Below are 26,479 nucleotides of genomic sequence, written 5' to 3'. Positions count from 1 at the left end.
ATTCTTGCACACTTAGGCACCTGTGTATGGGCATTTCATATTTTTATATTGGGGCGGCATGGTGGTGCAGTGGTTAGTACTGTCACCTCAGACCTCTGGGTTTGAGTTTCTTCCAGGTTTCCATGTGTGTGGAGTTTGCATATTCCCCCCATGTCGTCGTGGGGTTTCCTCCGGGTACTCTGGTTTCCCCCCACAGTCCAAAAACATGCTGAGGCTGATTGGAGTTGCCAAATTGTCCATATATATATATATATATATATATATATATATATATATGTGTGTGTGTGTGAGTGACCAGTGTGTGAGTGACCAGTGTGTGAGTGACCAGTGTTTGAGTGACCAGTGTGTGAGTGATAAAGATGAGTCTGTCTAATATAATATAATCTAATCTATATGCGCGACTGTCGCAAAATATATTAATATGCATTCTTCAGGTAACTAAACATATTAATAATTTGCGTTCATCACACTGTTTTTAGGAATCATACCCTGAAACCGTCTGATGTTTACATACATCTACAGATAGAATCGGTAAATGATGCTGTTGTTAGAATGCTGGTTGTGATTCCTTGCCAGAAGAAAGTTGTAAATGTATATCCTGTCCATTTTAAAAGCATTATTCATGCAGCAAAACACGTAAAGAAACAGGTTTCGCAAAGGTATGGCAATTAGATCGTTTAGATTTACATATCGTTGGTCCGATTCTCCTTTTCTAACAGCCAGATTAAACATCTGGATCTGCAGGGAGGAGACTCCATATGTAGCCTATATATAGCCTACATATGCATCCATTGACTTGTGCCGGCAGTCTGAGGGTTGGTGTTTCTGGTGGTGATCCTCGTAAACTGTGGGGCAGGTGAAACTTTTCCCAGCAGCCACTTTCGAGGGTTTCTAAAGTTCTCAGCATTCTCTGGCTGTTCGTTTGCCAGCATGTTCTCAGTGCAGAATGGAAGCGCCTTTCCTTTGCCATAGAGCGCTGTTATTCGGACGCGTGCTCTGCTAATTCATACCCTGCGCAACTTTTTGAACTTGCGGAAAATGAACAGCACGGAGATTCAGTGCAAGGACGACGAACTGGCCAACTTGACAGCATGCGCGAATGGGAGCTCTTGGTCCTACAACGCCATTGAAGTCGCATCCTTCATGCACGTTTTCCCAACTATATATGGGATCATTTGTACGATCGGAGTTATCGCCAATACTCTGGTTATCTATGCGGTGACTAGCTGTAAGAAAAAAATGGTCTCCGACATATACGTCCTGAACTTGGCCATAGCCGACATGCTTTACTTGGTAGTGATGCCGTTTACCATCCACCAGCTTGTGAGAGAGAGACAGTGGGCCTTCGGCAGTTTCATGTGCAGCGCAGTGATGGTGCTTGATGTCAGTAATCAGTTCACCACAGTCGGAATTGTGACTGTCCTTTGTATTGACAGGTAAGTGGGCTACAATATTAAATTATTAATATATAATATTAAACATATTTAAAGTAAAATGCATCATCAGTGTTGTATGAGTGTCCTTAAGGAGGGAGACTTGCATGAAAAACTATATGCAGCGAGAAAAAAAAAATTATTTAGAGATTTATAGAGATGCTAGCAAGTTGCTGTAAGGGGATCCTGTACAGTTTTGTTTAAAGAAAATAGTCACTTTACAACCTAAGGCGCATTTCTTAAATAATGCATCTTAAATATGTTTGATGTACTTTAAAATACTTTCAATGAAGATTTCTTGTAAATAATTTATAGTCATCAAATGAAAATTAATAAGGCTGAGCCATTAACTAACTGACTGTATTTACTGAAAACGACGTGGCTGAAAAAGGACAGCGCTCACAGACAGTCTTGGGACGCTTGCTTAATTCAGTAAAATACTGTAAATGTATTAGTTTTATAATAAAAAATATTTTATTCATTTGTTTACAGAAATATGTACCATATTTATAAACAGCCAGTAGTTTTAAGTGAGACATTCATTTCAAGTAGTAATAAATTGAAAATCAAATTATAGTTCTAAAAGAGCTGTTCTGAGTTTAAAAGTTCATTGAAAAGCAGTCTGGGCACTTTTTCATTAGTAACATGTTTGCGATAACATAAAACAGCAAACATTTGTGTTTAGTATCCCTTTGGGAGCCAATGACTACAATCGCGATTAATAGCAAAATGCAAGAAGAGAACTGAATGAGTCAGTCGAAAAATGATGACACTTAAGAAAATGTCCTTACGGAAGATATATGGGGGTATGTTAAAAATTATTTGTCAACTGACTATTGCTATGAAATCAATACATTTCCAACATTTTCATAGGATTAAGCAAGACTTTCTGTGAGCGCTGTACACAGAGCATTATATAAAGTGAGCGTTCACAACTCATGTGAGTATGTTTTAAGGAATATATTTAATTATAATTTTGCGGTTAATATGAGTGAAAATTATTTAAAATTAAATTTTAAGAAAAATAGCAATAGAACAAGTCTGCCGTCAGTTCTTTTTTAATTTAAAGCCATGATTGCTTTTGGATAAAAACGAATTAGGAATAATGAAGGTAAGTGTATGTCAGAAGTTTGTAGAACTGCTAAAATAATTAAATGAATACGAAGTTATTTTCGGTAAAATCAATTTTTAGGTTCATATGTTTTATGTTCGCTTATCGGCCTACACATAAAGTCTGATTTGTGGAATAATTTATGGATCTGTGGGATGTATAAACTTATGTAACTTTAGTCCTGCTTGCCTCCAGATCATCCTTCAGGGCTGTATATTATCTTAAATCAGTAATGTGTAAATTGCACTTCATCATTGCACTGTCATTCTGTCTAGATTAGGTCTTTATTGTGGCTTGTGTCTATTACATCCAGCATGGGGTGACAACCTGAATATACTTTACATAGTAGAACAATTTAATGATGCGACTCATGAAAAAAGATTTTCAGTGACAGAGGATATATATTACTAGAGGGAATATGTTAACCTTTGACCTATGTGCCATCGCTACTAATGGGGAATTTAAGAATATTTACAAGAAAACATTTTTTTCTCCAGAATTGATATAAGTCGTATGACAAATAAGATCACTATACATGAGAGGAACGGCGTTGCTTTCTGGCAACGGGTCAGAAGAGCAAAAGAGATTGATTTCGTGGAGGATTTCGTGTTACTGCTCAGCATTTTTTTGCCTAAGCCTTGGGTGGCATACAAATGCTAGTAGGATCATGTAGTTCTTATAATTTAAATAACTTCAAGCAACATGTTTGCAGTGATGGATGTGCTGCTCCTGTTTGTTGACATCTGTGGAGAGAGCTGCGTAGTGCATTCTGGGATTTGGTGATTATGTTTGTAAGAAGGAGAAGTTAAGGGAAGTTAGTGTTCGGCTAGAAATCACAGAAAATTGTGAAAACTGTGGCTCAAATAATTAAAATCAGTAAAGGCCAGGAGAAAAAATATATAATTGCAGTGCATTCAAACTAGGTCAAGTCAGCTAAAATTTGTCCTGAAGCAAAAACAAAAGAACATGAAAAGGCATGGGTGTATATTTATATGGAACAGCCAAGTGAAAAACTAGGAAAAAAGAAGCTTGTTTTGGACATGAAGAAAAAAAATAATCAATGATGTATAACGGACAATATAGTACCTAGGTAGTTGTCTTAGAAAGACCATTGTGTGGGAATTTAGAGTAGAACAGTGGTTCCCAGATCTTCCACCACAATTCCCAGTTGGATATTAGCTTTGACCTGGTGTGCTGGTGTTGAAAAATAAGAACTTTTAGGAATGACTTGAGGTATAAATGGAGAACCTCTTCGGGAACCTCTAGATCAAAATAACAATGTTCAGATGCTACCGGCTGCTTTTAATGTCCTAGTGGAGTAATTTTCACCTCGGATGAAGCCCTATGACCTGATTAATCAGCCAGACCATTAGAAAGTGGCTTGCTGAAGTAACTGGTCTAAGCCATACAGTGACATATATGACGAACACACAGTATTGTATGTATATGATATGTCCTATAATTAAAGAATGCATTGTTTATATTCAGCAGTTAACTACAGAAGCAATCAGGTCTACCCAACATGGATCAGCTTATAAATTATAAGCTGTCAAAGATAAAATATTGTTCACAATTTTCATGTTTAATGAATTATTTCCTCAGTTTTAACAGCCATCATGTGGATCTATAGATAGGGCCGTTGCCTTATTCCTCCGGGGTGAGATTTTGAAATCCTCCTCTGTTCTCTGTTTGTAGGGTTTGCATTCTCCTTGTCATGTGGAATTCCTCTGGGCATTCTGCTGTAGTCTATTTAGTGTCACTGAAGAGCCCATGATTTTTATCTCGCCTGTAGTGGACTGGCGTTCCATTCAGGTTTCATCCCAGCCTTTTGCCCTCTGTAGCATGAGAGGTTCCAGACCCTCTGATTAGAATTGGGTTCCCCAGGTGTGAGCCTCGAGGGACATAATCCAACACAGATCACAGATTCCTCTGCTCAAACACATCTTAATCAGCTAATTACCAGCAGAGTGTTCTTCATAAGTGGAGTTATCCAGATTTAATTGTTGATGATTTGACTAGATCCCAGATGTCACAGCAACCAATCCGTAAGTTCAAACCTGCTTGGAGCAGGTTTTTTTGATGTAAACAATTGAGATAATAATGAGATAGATTAGATAACAGGTATACACAGAGCTCTGTCCTCTAAGGAAACCCATCCAAACATGAACCCATCTTACTGACATAATAAGAGGAGCCTGTTTCCCTCTCTCTCTATTAGGGATGCACTGGTACCGATACAGGCATTGGGTATCGGGTCAATACTGGGCTCATATACTTGTACTCATAACAATTGTCAGATACCAAGGACCGATACTAGTTAGTTGCAATATTACGTTAGAACGCAAAGCCACAGCATTTTTTCAGACTTTAAGGACTGTTCTGCTAAAGTGTCAAGAGGAGAAAGGGACCGCATGTCACTTAACACAAGCAATTAGATCAAACGACGCACCATAGTTCAGAGTACACGACGTTTCATAATGCTAACAGAGAAAGACCACAGCAACAAACTTTGCCGCAAATTATGGAGAAGTGAGAGAAAATTAAACTGAAGCATTATTTATATCTAACATTAAATAAGTTTAGTAATGTTAGATATAACTAACGCTTCAGGTTGAACAATAATACAAGTACACCTGGGTGTATGCTTTCTTCGCTCCTGTAAAAAATATGAACACTACCAAGCGGACCAGTCGGATTTCTCGTGGTCTGCGTCGCAATGACGTGTAGTCAAATTTCTGAGAAGGTGCACGTCAGGCTACGCCATAGGGTCCACAGCTACATCGTACTTGCGGTGTCGATTAGACACAGAAATATGGATTGGCATAAAACAGTCATGGTTTTGTTCTTCTGTAAAGACCTTTCCAATTGAGAATTTAGAATCCTGATATAAATGACTGACTTGAAAACTCAGGTTTCAAGTGAGGTAAATAAATTCATACATTGGAAACCACTTATAGTGATCATGGTTATAGTGATCAACCACTTACAGTATATGGATCAAAAAGCTTACATATTAGAAAGTCCATCACAGTTACTACATCACAGTGAGATGCAGAAAAAAAGTTTTACACCATATAAGTTACATTTATACAGTACTCGTAGTAGGTGTCTCAAAGCCGGAAAATCTGCAAACTGTCGGATTCTGTTCCTCCATGGCTGGAATTGGGGAAGCCTGGCTTAGAATAAGCAGTTTCAATTTTAATTTGATTTAATATCTAATATCATTAGATTTAATAGCTAATGACATGTTCTAGGTTTAGCTCTTTTACCAAACTTCCCTTAATCCAATTCTTGGAGAAAATATGAGCAACCTAATGCAATCGGCAGAAGCATTCTTTAATTGCGGGCACCTAGTCTTACTGCAGCTCTTATAGAATAGGAAATGACTTTTGAAATATCCTAGTCTCCCGTAGTATTGAAAACACTCTAACATCCTTTACACGTTCAGGCTCAAAAATGTTTTGGTCTGGTCTTTTTTATTTGATAAATGACTTTGTTTAATATCCTGCACATGTATTGGGCACAGGATTCCTAAATGAAACATAATTTGATCAATGGTCAGGAGTGAAATTGGTTTCTAATAAATTGTAAAGTACTACTTTTATGACGTAGAATAGGGCAGCAGTGTAACAGAATTCTAGACTTTCGATTTTGTGGGGAAAATGATATTTATTTTTCCAATGTCATAAGACATTTCAGAACAGAACTACAAGAACTTCTCGCTTTGTCAAGCAAATAATTTAAATCAGTACTTTAAAATGATTATTTCATTGGTAGATGTAGCATGTGCAAAGATTATTTTCCCATTTAAACCATTTTTTATAAGTCACTTATCTAATATGTATCACTTTATCAGTTATATATTTGTACGCAGTCCTTCAGTATTCCAGTTACCATATTTATTTATGTTGTAGTAATATGTTTGTTGTGGGCTTGTTTGTAGCTTGTCCTTTCCCAAGCACATCTGACTCCAATTTCAGCTAATGCTAAAACCATGGGTAGAACAACTCAGTGATGTAGGAGTAACACTTCTCATGGGTCAGCAATTAGGTTGGAGCAATGGGTAACTCCATCCATTTTCTGTAACTGTTTGTCCTATTCTGGGTCACAGGGAGTTCGGAGACTATCCAGGAGGCAGGGGGAAACCCAGGATGGGGCGCCAACCCATCACAGGGCACACTCACACACCATATACTCACACATGCACACCTACGGACAATTTGCTAACCTCAGCATCTTTTTTAACTGTGGAGGAAACCCCTCAACAACACGGGGAAAACTTCACACACATGGAGCCATGGTGGAGACTCGAACCCTAGTCCCAGCGGTGCGAGGCAGCGGTGCTGACCATATCTGTGCGAATCCTCAGACACAGAGCATGGATTACGTAGATTATCTAGATTAACTGGATACCATAAAAATGAAAAACGTTTTCTGGCAAAGTAACAATAGTGAGTAAAATTTTGCCTTTATATTATTGTTCCTCAGAACCTGCCCTGCAATAAGATGAAGAATAAAAAAAAAATCATAAGCCAATATAAGAATGACATACGGATCAGGCACAGAATGAGGTGTGGAAGGAGGGGATAAGGTCTCTGTTATCTGGGTTATAGAGACAGACAGCGACGGGGTCAACACAAAATGGAGGGAAGACATGAAAAACAAAAAGCAGTTTCAGCCAGAAAGAAAAGTAAGAATAGAAGTGGCCCGTGGGCATTGAAGAGTAACGGGCTTAACAGCCAGTATGTTTCTGTGTCTAGGCGTTTGGCTTCACAAGCTACTGCAACACAAAAGCGAAACACTATGTTACGGCCAACATCCGATCTCTTAGATTCTATTTTAACTCTCGAGAAATATCTTACATGAACTATGCTCGTTTTGAAGAAGAAGAAAAAAAACACTATCATTTATCTACGCACTACACATATGGGTGGTCAGTTTTGCCTTTGTCGGGCAGTATAGCCAGCCATGATGGCGTAGAATATTAAGTACTGCTGGCTTTTCATTCATGCACTTGCACCCTCATTTAAACAGATAAATGATGGCATCTGCACACTGATATTTCACTTTTATAATATTTACCAAAAACTGCTGTTCTAAAGGGGAATTGCATTGTGCATCACTGTGTAAGGATCACATACTGTAGACTCTGGGGTGACAGAGCATTTGTTGTAACTAATACGGAGTTGAAGTGGTCTAGTTGAAGGTGCCCTGTGGCCAGAACCTTCACACTATGCTGTTCCAATACATCAAAACATCAAGGAGGAAGCCTGGGTGCACCAGAAGTGCTTGTTTATCGAAAATGTGTTGTGAGACTGGCTGCGGGCAGAATGGTGACAAGAGCCATTTGACATGCTGTTAGGATGAAGGAATGGAGGCAGAATTATAAAATTGTAGGGGAAACTGCAAACAAAAGACAATCGTTCCAGCTTCAGAATAAAGCAAACGCACAGGAAAACAAAACCTGCTTCAAGCCTTGAAAGGAGGAACTATGGGGTCTGGGAAACATGAAGAAACTAATCAGTTATATGGTTAAATTATAAACTAATTGAGGATGACATTGTTGCTTAGTGGATAGTATCGATTTATTGTCCTTGTGCTTGTAGAGTTTGCCTGTTCTGAGTTCAGAGACCCTCAGTTGCTCATAGTACACATGACCACCATAGGGCTGGCACCTCGTCCAGGGCGTAGGCCTGCACTGTGCCCTATGTAGCCTGAGATAAATTCCAGCTTACAGATAATACATAACGGACAGGGCATATATGCTGTGTTGCATACTGGGGCGTCGGAGTGGCAGGGAAACCCTGACAGATTCAGGGGGCCCAGAACATTAGAGGGGCCCTTGAATACGGAAAATTACAAAAGTATATATAATGTAATGGGAGCAGGGAGCCCCAAGGTGACTATTTGACAGGAGGCCCCAGAATGTCTGGCTGCTTCCTGGTTGCATATTTATATGTTTATTGACTTGTAATTACATGAAACTAAAGAGATGTTTTGTCCAAAATTTTAAGCCACGTGTCAAAGGGTGAAATAACAGAAGAAAAACCCAGTGATATAAAATGAAGGCCACTAAGGGATCCCTTTGGACCGTAAGGCAGAGCCCCGAGTTTTCCATTACTGAGATACTGCTTTGTGTCGCTGTACCGCTGGAGGACAGCAGAAAGGAAGAATCCCTTTATATGGTCCTGCTAGAGTCAATAGTTATTCACATTTGAATAAGAAAGAAATGGACAGCTAAATGCACCCCCTAATTTGCTTGAGGAAATTGTAGCAGCATATTCTCAGAAAGACTTGTTTTACACGAGGAAGAGTTTGATTTTTTTTTCTGCCCTCGTGTTTTGATGGAACTCTACAAGTCATGACTGGCATTACAACATATGTAACAGCTATATACATACATACATATAATACTTACACATATAATAGCTGTTTATTGGGGGTCTAAATATGATTATTTTAGGAATGATTTGATGCATCAGAAATCTTTCATTTCTATCATAGTTTGTTGTCCGATTCTTTTGATAACCTAAATTCAAGCCTTTTTAACCTTATTGAAAAAAAGAATTCACAAATACGACAGTAGGAATCTAATAAGACACTGTTAACATCTCAGGTAGCACAGGGCAAAAGCCAGAGGCATGCGCTGGGTGGGATGTCAGGGTTCACAAACAGCCGTTCATTCCACGTCATTTACAAACAGCAGCCCAATTGACTGCGTGTCTATGGGCTATGTGAAAGACTGGACTAGCCTGAGACGGCCTGCAGCACACATTGCCCTGTGAACTGCACACATGGGTGTGAGGCGGCAGTGCTGTCCACTCTCACACAGGAAAGGCTGTCTTCTCTGTTCATGGAAACGATGGGGCTTCACACAATAGGCAAAGGGCCATAATAAGTTTTATAGTTTTATTGCCTTGTTACAGATATACTATACAAATAGTCTAAGCAATCATTTTAATGTGAATCTTTAACAAACAAGGAATTAGATCAAATTTGAAAATAGATGGTTTGAACAGAGTCCAGAATACTTTTAGGAAATGAACAGTGGTATCAAGAAGCTGCTTTGAAAGCATATCTACACACGGAGGAAGGAATAGTTTTAAAAGGGACCTGTCATGCTCATTTTCACTGTTCATAACTGTATTTTTGGAACCTACTAGAATAGATTTAAATGCTTCAGTGTTCCAAAAAACACATTATTTTTCTCATACTGTACGTCTCTATTTAATCTCTGTCTGAAACACTCTGATAGAGCTTTAAGTCCCACCCAGGTGACCTCATCGTGTCACGGAAGTAAGGACCGGAATTCTAACAAGGCATTTCAGGCAGATTGGAGAAGAGTGGTTTCTGCGGCTAGACTTACTCCCTTTGGTGTGTACTTTGCACCTTAAGACTTTGCAGACCGTCTACATGCACATCAAGCTATATAACACACTGAAGGAAAGGGAAATGCCGGAAAAGCACAATAGGTCTGCGTAGCTGGGGATCGTAACAGTCTCCTTTAACCCCTATCACAAAGCATATACTTATAGCAGTTCAGGAAGGTGTGATTAATAAGGCCTGTTTCACATGTATAGCAATGAGATGATATGGGAAAAGCTAAGGAAACCTCAGGCATAGTCCCAGAATGCCAACTGGTAGGTACCTGATACCGCCTAATATAATTAAAGAATAATAATGTCTGGAAATACAATTTTTAACAGCCAGCTATTGTGATTTCATTTTTGTGATGGTCATTTACATGGAAATTAATTTATATATATATATATATATATATATATATATATATATATATATATATATATATATATATATATATATATATATATAGAACAGAGTATAATAGTGGTACTTTATTAATCTCCGTGGGGAAATTCTCTATCTGCTAATGAGCATCGTTCTAGAAATACGTCATAATAAAGTGAATATCATGAGGCAAACACCCACGAGGCATAAAAAATTATTAATTATGACTAATATAAAAGTGTCATTTATCATTTATCTTTAGGTAAGTGCTACCTTTTCATTAAAATTGAAATTTAAGTCTTAGGGCGTAGAAGAATATCTAAATGACCTGACAACTTTGCAGGAATTCCTCTTAAATGTGTCCCCGTTGGACACTGGAAACCCCATTTCAAAATTCAGCTTGTACAGCTGCTCACTTTATTTGTCCTGTTGTGTTCTGACATCTGCCTACTTTGAAACGGACACCTAATTGTTAAACTAAGCATTTTTTATCACTGAGATAATTCTGATAGTTTCAAAAAGTAGCACTATTGCTCAAATTTTCTAAAACCTTAGTGATGCTCATCAATAATGTTTTGTTCAGCCTTCTGTCGTTTCCATTTAACGTTTGTTTTCTTCCTACTTAACAAGCCCATCGGTTATAAAGTCTAGAAGCAGAATATTCCTGATTACACGTTAAATACAAAATGTGAACTTATTGCATCCATTTTTTTCTTCAGTATTTTTGAGCTTTTCTTTAGTAATTAAACTCATATTTCCAGTAATTTTTGTTTTTTTATGTAGGACTGTTAGTAATGCCTGTGGAATGGTTTTATTCATCGTTTTGTTCCTTTTGAATGCTTCGTTTTCCCATATGATGCATTTTAATTCTGTTACATTTTATGCTGAATATTTATAAGCATGTTTGAACTGGGATGTGAAAAGGTCTTCAGAGAGCTAAAAAATCATTTTTAGATCAAGGGTAAATTATATAGCCACTCTGCTTATCAGTTGACTTTCAGGTGCCCCCCTTTGTAGAAGCTAAACCAGGAGGGGGTGTGTTTAAATGGACCTATTCAGTCCCAGGGACTGAGGTCATTTATAACTTAAAAAGAAGGAATGCTCCTGCTTCCTCACACAACACGAATATGTGATTTTTGTCCTTTTTTGGTCTCTTGGGTGTTTGCAGGTATGTCGCGATTGTCCACCCCACATCTGAGAGGAGAACCATCCGGTGGACAATCGTCATTAATGCCTTGGTGTGGATGGGTAGTCTTCTATCCACTATCCCAGTCATGATGTACACAAGAACGGCCCGTCGGAAGCACATAGAGGTGTGCATCATGGACTTTCCCAAGGGTCCGCAGGACCTGTACTGGTACACGCTCTACCAGTCGGCCATTGGCTTCATCATCCCCCTCATCATCATCAGCACCTTTTACTCACTTACCCTCTACCACGTGTTCCGCTCTGTGCGGCGCGTCAAGCGCAAACAGTCCGTCTCGGCCAAGAGGGCCACTAAAACGGTGCTGATGGTCATCGGCGTTTTCCTCCTCTGCTGGTCGCCCTTCCACATCATCCAGATGGTGAACCTGAGCATCGTCCAGCCCACCGCCCTGTTCATCTACGCCTACAACATCACCATCTGCCTCAGCTACATGCACAGCTGCATCAACCCGCTGATGCTGCTCATCTTCGCGCAGAACTATCGGGAGCGGCTCTGCCGAAGGAAGGAAGCAGGCAGCGCCTATCACGGCTCCCCCAAGACAACCATAGTCAAGACTGACGGAGGGAACACTGTTGCTACAGATGCAGGCAACCCCTGCACGGTCATTTAGGCCCCTGAAGTAACTCCACCTTGAGATGAATAACAGGGTTCCTTCTGTTCTGACTTGATTTATACATGCTAGTTTCTGCGTAACGCAAAACAAGGTACTAAATATTTTACTGATTGCATTTTGGAAATGTGAGCAGGAACCAGGACTGCTTATGTAGAACCGATGCAGGAGGATTGATAATGTCTTGATATTTTATGTAACATCTGGAAAAAAATTCTGAACAGATGCATTGTTTATGTATGTTGGTTTATAAAATGTCTATAATTGTTAATTGAGCTTTCATTAATAATTTGTTGAGACAGTAATACAATGGCAGACGTTTACTTGTTTTAAGTCATTTATAATGTTATCTTTAATATAAGAGAAATATATTGCATTTCTGCCAAAAAAATGTAAAGAAAAAGGAAAGATGAACCTCTATGTTGTAATGGATGTTATGTTGTCAATATAAAACTAAATATACAATGTATTGATGTATGATGAATAATACGGCATTTTAGCAGAATTGATATCTTTATAATATGGCATTTTCTGTCATGTGCTTTATCGTTCTGTATATTCTTTTATTTTGCAATTTTCCATTGTGTTGCAGCAAAATATTACTTTCATTAAATATTTTGCATGTAATAAATGTGTTTCGTCATTAACTAAATTTGCATAATACAATTGAACCACAAACTAGCTATAAATATTCTTTTGTTATATCCTTAAATTGTCCCTTTACAAAACTACCCCCATGACACAAATCATGTCCATATCTTAAGAGCAACATAATAAAAAACCTTTTCTAACTGTTTGGCAGACTTGTTAGGTTAGAAAGTATATTCAAGCAAACATCTACTGTCATAAACTACAGATAACCATAATTATAAGATATATCGAAAGCTATTAAACTACTTTATTCCCTCGTGCCCTACCGCAAAACATAAATATGTACATTTAAATATTTGTATGAATATATAAACAAAATACTGAAAGCCCGTAAAGGAATTTGTAGGAAACAAATAATTAAACATAAACACTATAAAATTCCCTTAAATCATATTATAACAGAACATGATGGAATTGTCACAATAAGGTCTTCATGTCAAACTACTATTTGCTCCATTTTATTGCAGTGGCCCAGACTTCCCTGGACTTAAAGTAGACATCTACTACAAGACATCAATACCAACAAAACAGAGCATGCCATAGAGAGCCTGCAGTGGGATATCGACCGGCAGTATCAATATCGTTATTAGATACTAGTGGTAAGGAGTTTTCATCCCATTAAAGATGTTAGTTCTATATCAGCACCATAACACTGCAGAAATACAGTACTGCTGTAATATCCGCTCCTCCGTCTCCTGCTGTTACACATCCTGGACTGGGCTGCAGTTAGCCTGGGGCCTGTAGAAGGCATAAATCAGGGGATGCCTGAGGTGGGGTGCTACATCCATCCATCCATCCATACAACCATCCATCCATCCATCCATTTTCCAAACCGCTTATCCTATTGGGTCGCGGGGGGTCCGGAGCCTATCCCGGAATCAATGGGCACGAGGCAGGGAACAACCCAGGATGGGTGGCCAGCCCATCGCAGGGCACACTCACACACCATTCACTCACACATGCACACCTATGGGCAATTTAGCAACTCCAATTAGCCTCAGCATGTTTTTGGACTGTGGGGGGAAACCGGAGTACCCGGAGGAAACCCCACGACGACACGGGGAGAACATGCAAACTCCGCACACATGTGACCCAGGCGGAGACTCGAACCCGGGTCCCAGAGGTGTGAGGCGACAGTGCTAACCACTGCACCACCATGCCGCCCCCTTCCATACAACCATCCATCCATCAATCATTCCTTCCTCCTAATGGCCAAATGAAGCTCCATGATCCATTTGCTGTATTTTTTCAAACCACTAGATGGTGCTTTGGCCTTGCTTTGGGTCATACTTTGAGCCCTATTTTGAACAGAGAGAACCATCTAGTGGGGTCAGTAAATACAGCTTGTGGTTCATGAAGCTTAATTCGGCCATTACTACCATTTTCTCTGGCCACTTATCCTATTTCTGAAGTCTGCAGAGTCCTATGCTGGAAACAGCAGGTGCAAGGCAGGGAATACCCCAGGAGGCGGCGCAAACCCCTGGGGTGAAACAACGAGAGTTATTTGAATGTCTCAGTATTGTGAGCATGGCTATTTATTCGGGATGCCAAACTCTGTGTCTTTGGATTGCTTTCTTTTAAAACATGCAAACCCTATGACCATAAATTTTAATTATTTAAAGATGGCTACCCAGGCGGCATGGTGGTGCAGTGGTTAGCACTGTTGCCTCACACCTCTGGGACCCAGGTTCGAATCTCCCATGTCGTCGTGGGGATTCCTCCGGGTACTCCGGTTTCCCCCTACAGTCCAAAAACATGCTGAGGCTAATTGGAGTTGCTAAATTGCCCATAGGTGTGCATGTGAGAGTGAATGGTGTGTGAATGTGCCCTGCGATGGGCTGGCCCCCCATCCTGGGTTGTTCCCTGGGGTTGTTCGTGCCCATTGCTTCCGGGATAGGCTCCGGACCCCCCGACCCAGTACGAAAAAGCGGTTTGGATAATGGATGGATGGAAGATGGCTACACAAGGAGCCATCACACTAAACTAAACACAGATAAACCAGAGATAAGTCAGAGCTCGAACCAAAACACCACAAAAGAGTTCAGCAAAACAGCTGCAGCCCCTGAAGTATATCTTCAGAAGAGAAGAAAATGGAGCCCCTACCCAACACAGAGACTGACGCAAATCCCACACCAACTCGGGAAGAAGAGAAGGGTCTGTGTACCTTAGCATTCTGTGCCTTTATTTTTTTTATTCTTCCTTTGGTTTTATTATTCACAGTATTCTTAATAATAGTACGTTCCTTTGAAGTGCTTAAAATGTCAAACTAGGCAATAACACCATATAAGAAACAAACCTGCGTAGTTTTTTGAATGAAAGACTTCCATTGTTTATCTAGTGTTTTCCTCAATGTGCTATATGCAGCTAGCTAATTGTTAATTAAATCAACTCTCTTAAACTAGATCACATGTCTGACCTCGTGCTTCTAATTACAGGAGGCAAAATGAACCCGAATGAACTAAGCCTTCAAGCCAAAGCAAAGAGAAATAAACTTTCTCTTAAAATAAAATTTAGACGAATTTAAAGTAGCTGACAGTACAATTACTTTTATAAGGATTGTTTTCTTGACTGACAAAACTATATAAACAGTATGCTGTTTTTTTTTATACGTGTGTATAAAACATCATCTATATAACCTATGGCGTGGGGTGTAGTTCTGTAGATTAAGACTCGATTTTCATTATCTGAAGGTTGCTGGTTTGAGTCCCATGGCTTCACCATTACACTCATGAGCAAGGCCCTGAAGCCCAGTAACTCTAGTGACTGGCTGATCGTCACTTCGGGCATAAACGTCTGCGGAATAAATGTCATGAAAAAATTATCTGTCTTATCTTTCTACTCTTGTAGCAAATTAACTTAACTGACAACGCAAGACAAATGGCCACACTTGTTTTCACTGTTAGTAATAAATTATCATGGAATCACAAAAAAAAACTGGAAACGCCAACATTCTTTACTGTGCCTCCTACAAGTTTCCAGGTGTTACAACTTATGCATGAGCCTAAATTGAGAAAGCTGGTTAAATAGCTTTTAAATCAAATATCGGGACTTGGACTGATATTTAATGATTATAAGAAATTACACAAATTTCAAGTGAATAAAAATTAACATTGTGATGCAAAAAGACATAACTAACTTCAACAAGCCTGAATTTGTTTGAGTAATTTAATAACATTTAGGAATAATAAAGTATTCATAACACCAATGACAAAATATATATAAAAAATGTCTCTGTTGCTCTTTGATGGCAGAATTTAGCCATTAAAGAGGCAAAACATCAATACAGACAAAGAATAACTTTGTCCTAAAACCCTCCCCAGAGGCTTTGATATAAAAATTGCAAAACTATAAACAAAGCAACTAAAAGGCTGCTCTCTGACTCATCAAAAAAACATGGAAAAATAAAGTCCTCTCTATATTTTAATGCCTTCAAGGAATTCATCAACCCGCTTGTGCTGAGTGAGAACATGAAAAAACAAAAGTCTATTTCAGAGACATTTTAGAACAGAGCAACATAACATTATCCATTTGTCACATTATTGCACCGCTATTGCAGTTAATTGGGATCAAAAGAATATTAAAGGGATTTTTGCATAAATAAAGTACAAGAACTGTGCATGAAACTCATCCTGCGTATCAGAGACTGGCAACAATAGTCACATGAGAGAAATATGAACATTCTGCTTCCACAAGCTGGCGGTTGCATCCTGTGCTGTGACTCACACTCTTGCAGATGGCAAAAAATATATCTAAGAGCATTAAAGTTGTACTTACACGAGATGTGCATATGTGGCACCTCCAGGGTCATTTTTGTGAATCATTGTACCATTTATCCCTTTGAGACAGTGGACCAAGATTTGCATTGGTATTTCAGCACTCGTGCATTTAAAATATTTGGTTCTGGTGGCAACAGGCAGGGCAATAGTATCAGGGGCACTGATAGATGTAGGGATGAGCGACATAGGTGGGGGGGGCGGGGTGCAGACAAAAAAATTCTGAATGGTGATGTTTGCGCAATCGGTTTTCTAGCGGTTCATTTGCATATCACGTAAATATCATGTCATGTGAGTCAATGAAACTTATCGGAATGGGTGATTGTAGTTTCTGAGCTATGCCGTCTACCACTCAGAAGTATTACACGGGGTGGGGGCCGGGGGTAGGCTGACCTCAGGTCGCCCCACTAGAAGCCCGGGCAAGGGGGAGTAGGGGAATTTATCAAATAGTGAATCACCAATTTTTTACATCACAAATGCAATTAGCTAATTCAGATTTAAATATATCAGATACCTGAAAAAAATGACAGATAGTGCCAAATGGTGCTATTTTTTTGTTGGCGGGGGGGGGGGGGGGGGGGAGAGATAGAGATAAACACACAATTTTTGTTGGCAGGTGGGAGCTGAAGGGCTTTTCACCCAGGGTGCCACAAAAGCTGGAATCGCCACTGCCCGGGGGGCTGCATACCCCCCAATATTTAATTTGGCTCCATTCGTCCCCCACTAAATATATATATATATATATATATTATTTTTATTTTTAAATTATTATGATGTGCCCCCACCCTCCAAACACAATCTGTTTCCTACACTGCCTTGCCTACAGGAAGTAATCAAAAATATTAAATAGAATATGAGTAAGTGTCTTTTTAAGGTCCTTTGTTAAGGCCATGACAACAAATGGTCCTGGCATTTAAAGATCAAAGTGTTAATCCAGGCCTTAGATTTAAGTAAAGGAACACAGAGACCCATTTTTAACCCGGTTCTATGACAACTGCAGTCTCTTAGCAGGTGGCAACGCTGCATCAGCTCTCCAGAACGTCCGTGATGCTGCATTTTAAATGCCACATTGCATTTCAGTACGTAAAGTGTGACCGCTTGGTCAAGTATATACTGGCTGTGTGGGAAAGCCATGACCTCACTGCTGTTATGACTCACCCGGCTCACAGATGCTAAGCACCAGGAGTAAATCAAGTCTAACGGTTAGATAACATCATAAAAAAAAAGACAGACTTAGACTGGTGAATAAAATAAAAAAAATAACTCGATTAAAGGTTCAGGTCAAACAGCAATTCTAAAACTGTGTTTGTATCATATGCTGATCCATCTATCCATCCATCCATTTTTTGTAACCACTTATCCTATTCATGGTCACTGGGGGTCCGGAGCCTGTCCCAGAGGCTACGGGGACAAGGGAGGGAACAACCCAGGATGGGGGGCCAGCCCATCGCAGGGCACAATTACACACCATTACTGATTTATATATAAATCAACATATAGCCTCATTCTGTCTGTTGTATTGTAACTATTTTCCATAGCATTGGAGCATTAGTATCACAATTGAAGTTCAAATTTCTTGGGAAGATACTGGATCATAGCATCTCCGAAACAACAAGGCTGGTGTGGCCCTGATGGCTGGCCGTGGTGAGCAGCTACTGAGAGTGGTCAGAGGAGGGAACAACCACGCACCATCAACAAGGTGCTGGGCGGTGAGAACGGGTCAATACCGGATGTGAGTGAAGGCCATCCTGTCCGGCATGATCCAACCGAACAGCTACTACGACACAAACAGCAGATGTTAACGATGGGTAGAGTTGAGTTTAGGGGACCTGGCACATCAAGCTCCACCGCATCTAAATATGTTTCTCTTCAGGTTATTGATGGTTAACACAGCTGAGCATGACTGCCACAACAGGGTCTTTGTGTATTCCTACATAAATATCCGTTTGACAACAATTGAAGGAATCTGCCGTTGATGTCAGCACCCTCTAGTGGTGAGAAGAAATGCTGTTATTTTTGGAAAGTACTATCGATTTTGCCGGCTTTAAATATGTCAGGTAGAACTATTTAGGTCTGCCAGACAGGAAGAAAAAGTTCATTCGTCAAACTATTTTAATACCAAGACCAAACCCTTCCAAGAGTTTTGTAATATACAAGGAATATTTCTAAGTATACAAAAATTGTGTTTGTGTTCTTGAACTAACGTTGAAATTCTTTAAAGAAAAATGTGATGTTTTGCATTCTGTAAAAATATCACTTTACTGACTGTGAAAGCTTTACCAAAGCCAGCAGAAAGTGATTGATGCCTCTCTGGGGAGCTGAAATAATAAAACCACTGGATACAATAATAATGATGAAAAGCTTAGAATGTAGTCGTCATGGATACACTGTGAACCCAATTGTAGCCAAAGTATCATTTACAGCAAAGGTCTTGCCTCTGAGCTGAAAATACAATGTATAATAGAAAGGTCAGGTGCTTTTTATGTTTTCATTTTACAGTTTTACTGAAATGTTTTGGCATATTAAAGTTAAATTTTAATGTAAAAGGTGTATAACAATGAGGGTGCTTTTTATTTCCTTAATAAAATGAATAATATTATTCATTTCAGTTAATTGTTGAATGTAGTTATTCCATGTTGATTTATACTAAACAGACCTGTGAGATGGGCTATAAAATCAGTAGTGGGAGCTACAGACAGTGCCAAGTCAGGCAAGTAACATCAGACCAGAATTCATCATCATCGAAACTAAAAGCAACTCGCAGACAGTATCAGCGGCTGACAGAGAACAGGATGTAACTGATCTCTTTTGAGGTTCCTGTACTGTTGGACAATCACCTGGTGCCCAGGTCCAGCTCCACCTTTTATGATGCTTTTTGGTGACACTAGTTTGTAACATTTCAGCGATTAAATGAAATTCATTAAATTAAAACTTGTGCTTTTTGCAGTCATTCTTTCACTAACATGACTCAAGGTTAGCCAATTTAAAAACAAAACACCAATTTACTGAATAATTGTTAACTCTGCCAGCTGCTGAGAGTAGCATGACAATGGGCGTAAATATTCAACATTTAACAAGCTAAACTTTCTTGCACTGACAAATTCTTTGTTAGAAATATAGCTCTTCTTACTTACTTCCTCATGTGAATTCTTTAAATTTAATTTTGTCTTGGCACCAACCTAGATATGTGGGCTGTTGGTCCATTCAGTCTATTGTTCTATACTTCTCCAAATGAGCTCGAAGTTGCTTATCTGGACTCCACAAATCCACTGTTGTCCTTCGTTGTTGACTTTTCGCAGGAAAACCAAACCTCCATGCACTGCCGTTCCATGATGATGTCAGTGTAGCGTAGATGAACGTCGTAAATACGATGTGTTAACAGGGCCGAACTGAAGCGTTTTACATAGATTGTAAGTGCAGTATCCTTCAGCGGTGCTGCTTCATGGATTTCACCCATACTGTGAAAAAATTACAATCACAAACCCTTTGAAAAATGTGAGAACTGGACACACGATGATGGATATGGCCAGTCAAGTTTGTCTTTTGTGCAACCTAAACTGTGATACCTCTTCAGAGATCATAAAATAGAATCTCCCACTCACTTATCCTACTCTCAGTGGGTTAGGCTTAAGTAATCCTCTTTAGGTGAGGAAATTCACAGAGATTGATTCATCTACATCTGCTCACGTTACGGCTGACGTTCTATAGCTTGTAGGGCTAATATATATGTAAATGCAGATCAGAGCTTATCAATCACACTTAAAATTGTTATATAACCCTAAAAATGCCCTAGAGAGACTAATTTATACATTCAAATTACCAGCTGGAGTATTTTTTATAAAATTGAGCTTTGTAAAAAAAAAACAACCACAACCATCGCAACATATTTTTCTTGTTTGCTTTCATAAGATATAAGGAATATTTTTCAATTGCAATAGAGAAGAACTGGAGGAGAGGAGCACGGTAGCCAGGATGCGGCCTGAGACCTACGGGGCTGGGGGGTCACGGCCTACAATCCCCGTCTGCTCCTGCACACAAAGACATGTGGAGAGGCGCCTACAAACTGCCCAAAGTGTGAGTGTGAGTGTGAGTGTGAGTGTGCGCTGCTATAGACTGGCATCCTGGCCAGAGTGTTCTGACGTTCTGTGCCCATTGCTGCCTGGGAAGGGGATCCCCCATGATCTCATACTGGAGAAATACAGTAGAAGATGTATGTATCATTAGGTATATTAACATAACAAGAGAAACAACCATAGCTATACTTATAATAATAATAATAAAATTAATAATAATAATAATAATAATGATGATGATGATGATGATGATGATGATGATGATAATAATAATATTTTGTTGCTGTTCTATGAAAGAGAAATTACATGAGATATGAGGTAAGGATGCAATTTACACATCATTCTGCTCTATGGGAGAAACATATAAATCAGAATTCATTGGGTGTGGTAAAATTTAACAGCCCCAGACAGACAGACAGACAGACAGACAGACAGACAGACAGACAGACAGACAGACAGACAGACAGACATCCACAAACACAAACATCCACTCTCACTGTACCACTGCTCCTTCACTGAGCTATTTTATGTTATTTGATTTTTCTTCAAGCACGTGAAAATGAAAATGACTGAACTTTGTCATGTGAAAGGCGCCCCCCTACAGTTAGATGACGCAAAATGTGACATCATACCAAGCTGAACGGACACCTTTGAAAACCACCTCTCTCCCGCTCTACTGAGAAGGTATTGTACATTAAAAAAAAATAAAGAAAGCATCTGGCTGAGGAATTACCGAGATATCCCCATATCCCGCACGCGGAATGTGTCGCTAGTCAGTAATATGAAAATCTGAATAACAAAAATGTGAAATATTTCTTCATGGCATCTAGTACTCTATCAAGAGCTGAGAAACAAAACTATGAGGTATGAATGCCTGCATCATTCATACAATCCATCCACACCAACTATTTCTTAATAGTCCATAGTCCAGAGTCCTTACTAGTTGCAGAAGACTGACAAAAAAACAAACAAATGAAGGAACAGACAGACAGACAGACGGAACAGACAGACGAAGACAGACAGACAGACAACCAGTAGGTGCTAATATTTCAGTGCTGTTTTTGTAGGACAGCAGGGTAAAATCATGACTGCCAGACAGTCAGAATGCTCACAGGAAGCTTTAGTACCATTGCTTGAGCAAAAATATTGCAGATCTAATGGTTTTATAACAAAAATCATTACTTTATTCATTTGTTTACAAAAAAACCTTTGCAATGCCAAATTTGTGTTTAGTATCCCATCCATTCATCCATTTTCCAAACCACTTATCCTACTGGGTCACGGGGAGTCTGGAGCCTATCCCGGAAGCAATGGGCATGAGCCAGGGAACAACCCAGGATGGGGGGCCAGCCCATTGCAAGGGGACACTCATGCACCATTCATACACACGTGCACTCCTACGGGCAATTTAGCAACTCCAATTAGCCTCAGCATGTCTTTGGACTGTGGGGGGGAAGCTGGAGTACCCGGAGGAAACCCCACGACGACATGGGGAGAACATGCAAACTCCACACACATGTGACCCAGGCGGAGACTCGAACCCGGGTCCCAGAGGTGTGAGGCAACAGTGCTAACCACTGCACCACCATGCCACCCCCATGCTTAGTATCCCTTTGGCAGTCAAACGCTACAATTGCAACCGACAACAAAACGGCAAGAACAGAAGCAAATGAGTCAAAAAAAATCCTGACACTTAAAAAGAAAATGTCTGTGTGGATGATATTTGCAGATATGTTAAACATTGCTTGTCAATGGACTTGTGTCGTGAAAGGAATAAATTTGCAACATGTTTACAGAATTAAGCAGGCCTCCCAAGACTTTCTGTGAGTAATGTAGACAGAGAGTTGAACCTTATTCCTGGAACAAGGTCATCTAACTGTTACTCTGCTCGATACGTGGTTATGGAAGATGGACGGATGATAAATAAATTACATAGTGACACATTTCTATTTAATGTATTAAGACATGGCCTTTAAAAAACATGTTACTGTCAATTACATCAAGAACAGCAATACGGGCTGCTTCTTTTAATCTTCAAAGTAAGGCACATAAGTGTCACATTGCTTAAGGCTCACATGAACCAAAACGTCAAAGCGAGTTATGGGAATATAGCAAGATGTAAATACACAAAAGATAAGGGACACATCTAGCATACCGATCAAAAGCTGTCCTTTGGTTCAGCTATTATTGACCTAAGTAATTTATATTCCAACATTACAGCACAAAGCTAAAACGCAGCAGCAATCAGAGGGGTACATAGTATCGTCATTTACATTTCAGCAGTAGAGGATGAGACACATGCGTTTTGGCTTTCATATGCAAACATATGCATTTAATCTTAAAGAAAGTACTTTGATGCCAGATCGATTGTGATGGTAATATAAACTCTAACTGAAGTACAAGGAAATGCTTGAGTGTTTGAGACAAATAACGCTGCTGAAGATTATTCTTGAAGGACAGGGAGCATATCAAACAATCTCATGCAAAACACTTCTCTGCTTCAGTATTTACTGCAATATTTAGACAGTACTTCTCAGTATTTATTACTGGTCTACTGGCAAAGTGGGACTGTACTAATTTTTGTGCCCATAAACTTCCTTGGTGCACAAACCTGAAACAGAACACACTAATCTTGTTCACTGCATTATTCATAAATGCTTATCTACCACAGGGTGGCAGCTCAGAAATTTCCATGCACATAAACAGCATTTTCATTCTTCCACTGTAGACTGTTTTCTTTTTCACCACCTGCTCACACTTCTGGCCATAAGTCCCAAAGTGTTGCTACTGGGTCTGCAGTATAACAAACGCAGCTATCTAGACACCACCTACAATTACAATGCATCGGTAGCTGTTAATAACGTTAAAATTAATCACGTGGAACTTCTGCAGGCCTCCAAATCCACTTGCTCTCATAACATCGTTTTAACTGGATAATCACCCATTGTTAAGTTGCAGGTTTAGCAGATGGTTGACGGCGTGCTGTTAAAATATTTATCGCGACACACATTGCAATTCTACATGCGGTAGCAGCCAGACCCTCGTTTGTTTCACTCAAACCCTTAGCAATTGCTGTTGGCTGGTTGCTAAGCTTCAAGTCGGGTTAATGTACAGCAGTACATGCTGAATATGTAAATGTAGTAAGCAGATAAACAGGTTCCTCACTGTCTTATACAATACCTGCTTATTGCTTACCATCCTTGTCAATGTTACTTCAAATTTTTGGTCTCTAATCAACCTCTCAAGGTCAGATCTGTATATCATGTTCAGAAAAACTGCAGCAATCATGCACAAAAACATTATCACTTCTCACCTCACTATTTGACTATTTCAGATTATTACATTTCTGCTGCTTTCCACGTTTTTTTACTCCCCCCACATTTCATTACAGTGGAGCAGCAGAGCCGTGTTTCTCACTGCTTACTGCAGTGTCCCTTCGGGGGACAAGTCAATCTCAGTGTTACCTTCCTCCTTAACACTAGGTGATCATTCGGATTTAGGCTTGGGAAGCGAATCCTACATTTTAACAAATAATAGCTGAAATTAGTGAAGCACATCTACAGGTCTAGGAAAGTCATCCACACGAAAAACAGTGAAATGTGGCAGTCAGCCGCCGCCTTAACAGCTAGAGAGCAACTTCACAGAATTCTGAGCATCTCATCTCTCATATTAACTGCTTCTGTCCATTTCTCTAACGGCAGCTTCTTTGCTCCAGAAATACTACCATGATATTCAGAAAAAAAGTTTTATAGCTTTTCTTGCCTGCCCTGCCCAGTTCAGCGCCATCGTTCATCCAGCTCTTCTGCACTTTTCACTCAAGTCTCCAGTCACGCAGACGCAGAGGCGACACAGAAGGCTGAGCTTCACTCAGCCACATCCCCTGTCATGATTCTTATTGATCTGCTGAGTTTGATATAGAAGGTCACTCAACTTTTGAGCATAGTCTCTGGTGCTTCTCAAGCTTTGTGTCCCTGACACATGTCAGGTCTCCTGAGGATTGCAGCTTCTCGTGACTCTCTTCCAACTGGACCGTCTCAGAAGTTCCACTTTTAGGCCCTTGTCTCTGGCTTACTTTCATGTTACTTATCTTCTAATGCTAATACTGACCTTTCACAGTTATTTCTCTGCTTTCCACATTGTGATTCTCAGATATTGGTTTCTGCTCCTTCATCGCCCTCTTTTGACCTCAATATCTGAGCCCAGCCACTCTCCCCACTCCCGCCTTCCACCAAAGATCAAAAGGGTCAATCAAGACTTTTCCTCCTCCTTCTTCCAACATTCGCAGATTTGTATAATGTGTCCGTTCTACACAACATGTGCTACAAAACACCTTGTCCAGGTGGTTTCTGTGTTTTGCTGATGCAGCCTTATTAACACCAATAGCTTACCAGCCAATGCATCTTAGCCTCCTGCTTTTCTGCTGTTCAGTTCCTTAACCGGTTCTCAGATGTTGCTTAATTCTCTTCCAATGCATTGCTTCCATTCCACAATATATTCCCTCTACGTTTATTTTGCTCATTTCTCATAATTTGTTCAGTGCACAGTGATGTGTCACCAAATTCACTGAGCGAGTAATTTTAGAGAGCCGTTAGTGAAAAGCCATGACTGTCTTATGCAGTTGCATATCCTACTAATATACTTAATTGGTACTAACTGAAAGATGTTATTTGTCCAGTGTAACCAGGCTAGCTTTCACATCCATTCTGCAAGGTAAAAATCTCTCAAACTGCAGTACAGACCTTTAAGCAACATGGTCCTTGATCGCCATGGGCAACAGCCCTCACAATCTTGTACTTAAATCAATCCCTTAAGGACATTCCACATTCCTTACATAGCTTAATTTTAAATTAAATGTTTTCGCTAGCGCTTTTTTTTTGTACATTTGCAGAAATACCAGATCCTAAGAGCCTTATATATCCCCACCTAAGAATAGCATTATAAAATGATTCAAAACCTCGTTACCAGTTGTTTTTATAATGTCAGAAAAGTACTATCAAAAACAAGTAAAAATATCTGACATCACAAACGTAAGCAGAATCTGAATTAGATCCGCTGTGCAGGGAGAATGTAAATGAGGAAATTAGCTAGTTTAACACCTACTAAATGTACGTGTCACTCATACTCACTACCACAGAATTGCGTCACTTATTTTTGGCAGTTCACCACCTTAGAGGTGGCTGGTTTTATTTTTCAAAATCGTAATAAAACTGGATGTAGGGTCTTTTATAAATATCTTAGAAAAACAACTAAACAGCTAAACATTTTGCGAAAGGATTTCTTCTAAAATGTGCAAAAACCTGAGAAGACCTGGAAACTTCTTTACATTTTCATCATTTTGCGGGCAACAGCTCTCGGGTTAGTCACCGCAATTACTGTGCTTATATTCATGGGCCATTTCTAGTGAATTCATCCATCTTCTAAGCACATGTAACATCCAATTCAAGATTGGAGGGTAGAACAGGGGCCTATTTCAAGTGGCAAAAGACATAAGGCTGGTGTACACCCTTTGCGGTATTCACTGGATTTACTAAAAAAACATATTAATAAGAAAAATGTCTTGTCCAATCAAACCCCCTTGTCTCCAACTAGGCTGCCTTGCCATAGTCTGGCACACATGCTAAAGAAGAATGTCAGCTGTCAATCAAGCATGTGCCTGTGTATAGTAATGGATATGCCCCATCAACCCTGAGAAACCATGAGAAAGGATCTACTTTGGCGTATTAAAACAGCACCCACCAGTCAGGTCTCTGGTCAAGCAGCAGCGTCAATAAAAGGCATGTGGTTGTAAATGGCGCCATCTGGCGGCTAAAATGGATAATAGGAAAAAAAAATAAAAAACTTACGATGACCAATGGGAAAAGCTGAAGCCACA

At 39.6% G+C, this 26,479-nt stretch overlaps 1 protein-coding gene across 1 annotated transcript; it reads left to right on the top strand.

Annotated features, from left to right (window-relative positions):
* Nucleotides 1-806: 806 nt before the first annotated feature.
* On the top strand, nt 807-12,597 carry LOC125750832 (melanin-concentrating hormone receptor 2). Its single transcript, XM_049029129.1, has 2 exons — nt 807-1,436; nt 11,462-12,597. Exons 1-2 carry the CDS (start codon nt 1,039-1,041, stop codon nt 12,108-12,110), a joined length of 1,047 nt encoding a protein of 348 aa, XP_048885086.1. The 5' UTR covers nt 807-1,038; the 3' UTR covers nt 12,111-12,597.
* The last annotated feature ends 13,882 nt before the right edge of the window (nt 12,598-26,479 follow it).

The sequence above is a fragment of the Brienomyrus brachyistius genome, chromosome 10 (assembly GCF_023856365.1).
Source record: "Brienomyrus brachyistius isolate T26 chromosome 10, BBRACH_0.4, whole genome shotgun sequence".
NCBI lineage: Eukaryota > Metazoa > Chordata > Actinopteri > Osteoglossiformes > Mormyridae > Brienomyrus > Brienomyrus brachyistius.
Note: the sequence above shows the minus strand (reverse complement) of the source record. Positions and strands in the feature narration are given on the sequence as shown.

What these genes read in the sequence shown, in the direction of transcription:
- LOC125750832 (XM_049029129.1), top strand. Translation starts at nt 1,039, where the DNA reads ATGAACAGCACGGAGATTCAGTGCAAGGACGACGAACTGGCCAACTTG. An exon ending in ACTGTCCTTTGTATTGACAG is followed by an intron (nt 1,437 to 11,461) that starts GTAAGTGGGCTA and finishes GGGTGTTTGCAG; the next exon opens with GTATGTCGCGATTGTCCACC.